The sequence below is a fragment of the Melospiza georgiana genome, chromosome 5 (assembly GCF_028018845.1).
Source record: "Melospiza georgiana isolate bMelGeo1 chromosome 5, bMelGeo1.pri, whole genome shotgun sequence".
Classification (NCBI taxonomy): Eukaryota; Metazoa; Chordata; class Aves; order Passeriformes; family Passerellidae; genus Melospiza; species Melospiza georgiana.
Window position 1 is genome coordinate 31494061 of NC_080434.1, and position 7022 is coordinate 31501082.

At 44.0% G+C, this 7022-nt stretch overlaps 1 protein-coding gene across 1 annotated transcript; it reads right to left on the reverse strand.

Moving 5' to 3' along the window:
* Nucleotides 1-125: 125 nt before the first annotated feature.
* On the reverse strand, nucleotides 126-3793 carry SPP1 (secreted phosphoprotein 1). Its single transcript, XM_058024915.1, has 6 exons — nucleotides 3735-3793; nucleotides 3585-3635; nucleotides 2111-2215; nucleotides 1915-1959; nucleotides 1393-1650; nucleotides 126-938 (listed from the first exon to the last, which is right to left on the reverse strand). Exons 1-6 carry the CDS (start codon nucleotides 3786-3788, stop codon nucleotides 402-404), a joined length of 1050 nt encoding a protein of 349 aa, XP_057880898.1. The 5' UTR covers nucleotides 3789-3793; the 3' UTR covers nucleotides 126-401.
* Nucleotides 3794-7022: the final 3229 nt, after the last annotated feature.

Here is a 7022-nt window from a genome sequence, read left to right on the forward strand (position 1 = left end):
AGGAGGCCTCGCGAAGAGGTTGTACTGGTTAAATTTGTGAGGAACAGCCATTTCACATCATTTTAAGAAGAAGTATTAAAGCTCCCCCGGTTCGGTCCAAGCCCCAGTGAACAGTAATGCAAGTACAGGGTTTTGAGGTTTTATTGAATTCCATTTACAGCAAAACACCGCTCGGCAGCGCAGAGAGCAGCGGGCCCGAGGGGCGACGCTCTCCCGCCGTGTCCCACCGTGTCCCACCGCCTCCGCCGGCACAGCCCCAGGGGCCACGGACCGCCCCGAACCCCAAAAGCCACCACGCGAACTACATTAAGAAACAGTGCCCCGAAATGAAGAATGAAGCTACTCCCTGCTCCCCTTAGGTAGAGATTGGAAAAGAAGGGAAAAATTATTTTTATCTCCTTTTAAAGGGTGACTTCGTTGCTTTCGATGCTGTGACGATCTTGAGAATCCTCGGCACTTTCCAGCGTTTGGCTGCTGATATGGTCAGAGAGCTCCGCTGACACGCGGTCCCGGCTCTCCCTGCTTTCCACACTCGAGTGGCTGTCCCTTCTCTCCCTGCTTTCCACACTCGAGTGGCTGTCCCTTCTCTCCCTGCTTTCCACACTCGGATGGCTCTCCCTGCTTTCCACACTCGAGTGGCTGTCCCTTCTCTCCCTGCTTTCCACACTCGAGAGGCTGGCCCCTCTCATACCAGACTTGCTACTGTCCCCTTCTGCCTCGTGGCTGTCGGATTTGGGCCTGCTGTCGTTTTCCAAGCTCCGGTCATGCGGGTGGCTGTCCTGCTCGCTGCTGTCCCGCCCGTGGCTCCGGTCAGACCACACCACACTGCTGGCGTGCTTCCTCAGGGACCTGCGGGAAGCAGGATCCTCCCGGGAGACAGAGTGCTGGCTCTCTGCATCCATGTCGCTCTCATCTTCCTCAGTCGCATCATAGATGAGCTGTGTTAGAGAGCAGAATAAGAGCCATTGTCACCCCTGAGGAACTGTTTCATCAAGTGCTGCACTAATGCAGGCTGCTTGGACTGCAGGGATGCTCAAAGCCTGCGTGATGAACCTCTGCCTGGAGCTACTCTGATGTTTTATGGAGTTACATGAACCTTTCATATGAGAAACTCTCATTTGCTCCTGGCCTCAGATTTCATGTGTGCAAGTAAATCGTGACAGTGCAAACTGCAGTTTGGCACAGCTTGCATCAGCAAGCTGCACTCCTGCCCCAGTGCATTGGCAGTCATCAAGACCCCTGATCTGTGGTACCCAGAGAAAGGAAATGCATTCCTTCACTTATGCCTACTTTCCCCATATCAGTTTTTAAAACCAACCCCTATGAAATGCCCATTTTCAAGTTCACTCCCCATTTCCAAGAACATGGGCACCACTGGTCAGTGCTATTTACCTTTTTCGTGGCTTTGCGGAGTTTGATAGACTTCAACAGTGCAGCTTTTGCCCTCGTCCTGTAGGCCACACTGTCACCTCTGCCAGCATTGTCTCCTCGGGTGAAAGGGAAAGTGGGGAATGGTTCAGTTACTGGAATGTCCGTGGGGAAAATCGTGACAACCTCTTCAGATTCATCTGTGTCATTGGAATCATTGTCATCGTCATCATCATCATCATCCACGTCTTCATGGCTCTTGCTTGACACATCAGGAAAGGGCTGGAAAACATTTATTACCCATTAGGCAAATGAACATGGATGTGAGAGGGGCAGACTGGTACCTGTCCTATGGGCCCAGGGCATAGGCACTGTTGAGAAGCTATGTGCAGGCACTGCACTGAGTTCACCTCCCCCTGCCTGGAGCTTTGTTTTGTTTTGGTAGATGTTAGTGCAAGAACCACACCTGAGTGAGGAAAATGAGAGCTGCTCCACACTGGCTGCCCTACAGCATTCAACAGACATGCTGTCCTTCAAAACACTTACCAGTTGTTCTGGGACATCCACACTTTCTTCTGAAGAGTAAAGGGTCTGAAAGCAACACAAAGCTCAATGTTAGTACACAAAGGCACATACAGTAGAGCTGATCAGCATGTTGACTATTCTTTAAGTACTTAATCCTAACTTGCAAATATTGGCATGGAAAGATACTCTGCTTTCTCTTCCAGTTAAGTGTCTGTACCTGCTGAGATGATGCCAGGTCACTCTGTGGGTGCTGCTGACTCTCCTGAGACTGAGAATTCACATAGTCATTGTGGTACTTATGCAAGTGATGGCCCCTGGAGTCCTTAAAGAGAAAATAAAAAGGAGGGGTTAATCCTCTAAGGAGCAGGGAAAACTGCTGCATCCCATCCTGTTCTTTCAGGCAGATGTGGCATCTGCAGTACCTAGTCCTTCTGTTATGGGATGTGTCCTCAGCTGTTCATTGCAGTAGGAAGAGGACTCAGAGCAAGCCATCATCCCAGATGAGCATTGATAGATAAGATAGAGAGATGTGCCTCTCTCACTGGCAGAGCCTGGGCAAATTCCGATCAGTTTCTCCAGCTTGTTTTCATTAAGTAGAATTTGGAGTTATATCTAACAATCATTGCTTCTTCTAATTCTTAAGCCCTTTCTGGAGCGAGATTTATCTCCCACTTCATGAAGACTTTAAACTAAATGCAGTAGTTGGTTCTCAGAGCCAAGAATTGATTTTACAAGGGTAACAGCTAGCAATAGGGAATGATTTAAAGAGCTATATAACAAGACTAAATGCAGTTCACTTACATCACTCAAAAAAATAAATAGGATATTGGATTAAGGCGCTCCTCCAACACCAAATAGTGATCCACACTAACAAATATGGGTTATAGTAATTTTGCCATACTGCAGTGTTGGAGAATTTTGCTCAGAAATGGCTTATAGAGTTTTGTTCAGACATGCCATAATCATATACAGCTGATGGAAAAGTAAAAGGCAGCTGTGAGGAGCAAATTCTCACAGCCTGTTTTTGTAAACAACAAAAGTTCTCAGGCACGTTTATGTAAACAGCTGAGGTTCTCAGGTTGTTTTTAATAACAAGTAAATATCTTGTCCTTGGCTGGTTTGGGAAAGCAAAAGTTGACAAACATAGAGGCCTTGAGAACTTTCATAACAGGGTGAGAAAATAAATATTGGATTCAATAACAAACCACAGGTATTGAAAAGAAAAGGAGGGGTTAATGTGTAATCTGTGACCTATGATGAGCTCGGATTTTGCAATATGCATGAGCTTAATTAACACCACTATAAAAGTGTGTGAGATCAATAAATTGGAGTTCGATGCTGATCAACAAGGATGGGTCGTCTCCCCTCGCTTTCAACACTGCAGTCTCTTTCTCTTTTTAATTAACAGCTAACACATTTTTCATTGAAAAAAAAAGATTTCCAGTGTTGGTCTGGAGATAGAACTAATGAAAGTCCACAACCAAGACACATGACACAGGAAAAAGTCTGTGGACATCAGTGGCTCTCTGCTTTAAAACTAGCTCATAACAGCCAGGTAAGGACATGTTCTACAAGCATCTACAATCATAGAACAGGTACCAGAAAATGTGTTTTGGAGGAAAACAAACCACAAAACAAAAATCAAAAAGTACTTATCAAAGAAAATTAACAGAAAGACAAAATGAGCTTACATATTTTTCTTTGGAGCTGGAAGAAATGGCATGCTGCTTGGATTGAATCACCTTGAAGGGAAAAAAGAGAAAAAACATTGATCAGTGCTTCTCGCTGATGTGCAAAGGAAATAATGCAAGTACTGGGGATAGTGATTGTGATTTACTCACTGGCCATGCAGCTGTGATGCTGATAAGGCATAAACACAGAACTACCACCTTCATTGTGATATTTTACCTAGAAAATATTTTGGAACAGTAAGTCAAGAAAGTAAAATACCCCAAAAAACGATAGGCTTTTCCTTTATCTTTGTATACTTCACTATGCCAAGACCAGGTCCCTACTATGGATTCAACTTGCCCATGCTAATTTTATTTCTTCTATCCTCTGTCACCACCTCCCACTTACCTTGTAATGATTTAGCAACTCAAAAAGCTCCAGGAATTTTGAAACTGAATGCTAAAAAGAGCTGAGCAGTGGTGAGAAAAACCACACTGAAAAGGTGAACTGACCCCTGCTGTCTACTGACTTGCATAGGCAAAGGAAAAACTCTGTGAAAAACTGTTATAAATACCAGCTTTCTTCAGTCATTTGACATGATTGTTTTGAAAAAGAGGCAGGTTAAGGCAAAGAATTTGTATTGTCTTGTCAGCTATTTTGAAACTAGTTTTTAGGGTTATTAACTTGAGTTGCTGAGTAAAGTCAGTTTACATGAACATAAACTGCTTTTATTTATAGATCTCCATTTCCCCATCCAGAAGTTAGAACAAAATAACCTGTGTTTCCAAACAAGAGATTAGGTGAAATAGCTGCTCCAATAGCAATTTAATAAATAACTGATTCCTGCTGAAATTAGGAGAGCTACAGTAAACTTCAGTGCTTACTGACCAGTTCCCAGAATAAAGAAAATCGCTGAGAATTCAAACCAATTTACTGATGAACAAGAGTCATTCAAAATTTTGGTAAATCACAGCAGAAAAGAAAGCTGCTTGGGACATTTAAATGCGTTAGTAAAGGCTGGCCCTGAGAACAGGGCACTCTATTAGAGGTATTGCAATTTCAAGTTTCACAGAGAAATGTATCCCATTCACTGTCCCATCAACTCAGGATTGTGCAGCACAAATCGTGAGCCTGCCAGGAGAAACAGGACACTGGCAGGCAGTGATTACATGAGGAAGAAAGCTTTCTGTGTTTCTGGTGCATGATTCAGTGGCAGGATTTTCAGTAACCTTCTCCCAACATCTATCAGTGCACAAATTTAAAATTGTGATTATGTGCAATACCTGGCATTGCTAAACAACCTTGGTCCTATAAAAGCACCCCTTTTTCCGCAGAGAAATATCAAACATCCCTGCTCAGTGAAGCAGTTTTCAAAGTTCTGCTCAGTGTTTCCTAGGCTAAAGCTGCAGATGGACTGGGACATGTCAGGTGAAAAAGAAAAAAAAAAAATTACCTTTTTTGGTGCTGAAGGAGTCAGCCACAACAAGAGCACTCTCAGTGATCCCAGCAGCAGCTCCAGACAGTTGGCTCCCAGCAGCTCTGGCTTTCTCCCCTCGTCCCCTGCTGCCTGACATCTCTGAGCTCTGGGAATTTAAACTCTGTCCCAAGCACAGCCACCAATCCCCGTGTGGTGGAAAAAGATGAGGTCATGAGGCTCGTGGCCACCGTCCTGCCCACGTTCTCCTACACTTCCTCTTTGGCTTTGTGGCTTTTGAAGCAAACAAAAACCATTCTAAGGTTGAAACATTACTTATGAGCGAGATCATTAACCAGCAGGTCTGTTGAATGCACAGTGTTTGTTTGGTATCATGTAGGAGGGTTTCAGGGCATGCCTGGTTTACTTCTGTAAAAAGCCCAGCTTTCCAGAAATCTTTTGTACACTGTTCTGTAGGGGGTAGGAATGTCTAATGTGTGCTGGAAGAAATAAATCTGAACATAAAAGATGTGTTAATGTTTCCACAAAACTGTAGACTTTCTCTCCAGGGCATGCATGGTGCTACAGGAATTGCAAAGATGTTGCAGATTATGGCCTTTTGCATTTTTTGGTCAACCTGGATTAAAAAAAAAATTAAAATTAGTAGTACTAGTTGTCTCAGTAGGCATTCTGCATCCAGCAACTTGTTTGTAAAGATGTACAAGAGCTCTTATTAAAGAAGATTGGTGCATCCTTATAAGGAATTAGGAGGAATTCTTACTCCTTTTCTGTTCATTTGTATTCCTTCTGGCTCCTTTCTCAGGTGGTTTGGTCAAGTCATCTGCTACAGCTGTCTCATGCACCAAATCCATTTCAGAGCCCTCTTCAGGGACCAGTTATCAGATATTTTTCAATTAAGAAAAAAAAAAAGAAGAAGAAGAAGAAAAGAAAGTGCAGATATAGCTCCAGCATGAGGAGTACCATGATTGGCATTGGGAAGCAAAGGACATCATGGGATGAAATTCCATGCCTGCTCTGGAGCAGTGCGTCAGCCCTGCTGATGGGTGACAAACCTATTGTGGCCTCCCTTAGATGTCCATAACTTTGGACTGATTCTGCATCAGCTGGGATGTGCTGGGGGACTCTCAGACCCTCTTCTGTGTGGTGTTTCTCTAAAAGAACAATGAGGAGTCACTCAAACACAGAAAAACATTCCAAACAGCCCTCTTAGAAGGCAGAATATTTGTAACTGTTTCAAGGTGGTTATCTTGCTCCTCATTTGTGGCACCCCACTGGTGTTTGCTGTATCTTTAGCCAAGCCGACAAGAAAGATCTGTTTGTAGCAACTCCTGTTCCCAGTTATCCTGTGCTTACTGGCACTGCTGGGGCATGCTTAAAGACCTCAGGAGCAGCATACCCATGCTTGGCTCAGCACCTCCCGGTTACACCATCACACAGACCTAGCTGATTATATTTTTGAGTTGAGATCAGCAACAGCTGGAAGTTCAACTTAGTGTACTTAAGAGAGTGTTCTAATATCCCAGTGAGAGAACTGCATAAAAACATAGTAATAGTATATCATTAGTAGTTCTGACTGTAAGGATCCACCTTAGCCAGGACCATCCTAGCTTCTCTTTTTGAAGCTATATGACCATTGTCATAACATAACTCAGGAAAGACTTTTCAACCAAAAAAGCCTTCAGCAACTAGGATTTCAGCATCAAGATCTTATGCAGATTTAGACAGATCTACCATCTCCCATTATATCTGCAGCTCAGTGCTGCTGAAAACTAGTTTGCTGAAGGCCTTGCATGCAGATACAGGACTCCAGCTGGAAGTGGGTGCTCTTTGGAAGTGTTGATTTGAGCATCAGGTGGTAGCCAATACTTAGTTACTAAGAGGGCTTCAAAAGGCCACTGCTGTTGACTCCAGGGAACCCCAAGCCAGGCCCTTAGGTGGCCAAGTACATTTTGTCCCAAACACCAGTCCTGACCATCAGCAAAAAACTACTTTGGTCTGACAGAGCAAAAATGGAGACAGAGTG

Coding starts and splice junctions, on each gene's coding strand:
- SPP1 (XM_058024915.1), bottom strand. CDS start 3,788: ATGAAGGTGGTAGTTCTGTGTTTATGCCTTATCAGCATCACAGCTGCA. Junction 2,216..3,584: donor CCAGCTCCAAAGAAAAATAT/GTAAGCTCATTT, acceptor TTTCTCTTTAAG/GACTCCAGGGGCCATCACTT. Junction 939..1,392: donor TCCGCAAAGCCACGAAAAAG/GTAAATAGCACT, acceptor TCTCTAACACAG/CTCATCTATGATGCGACTGA.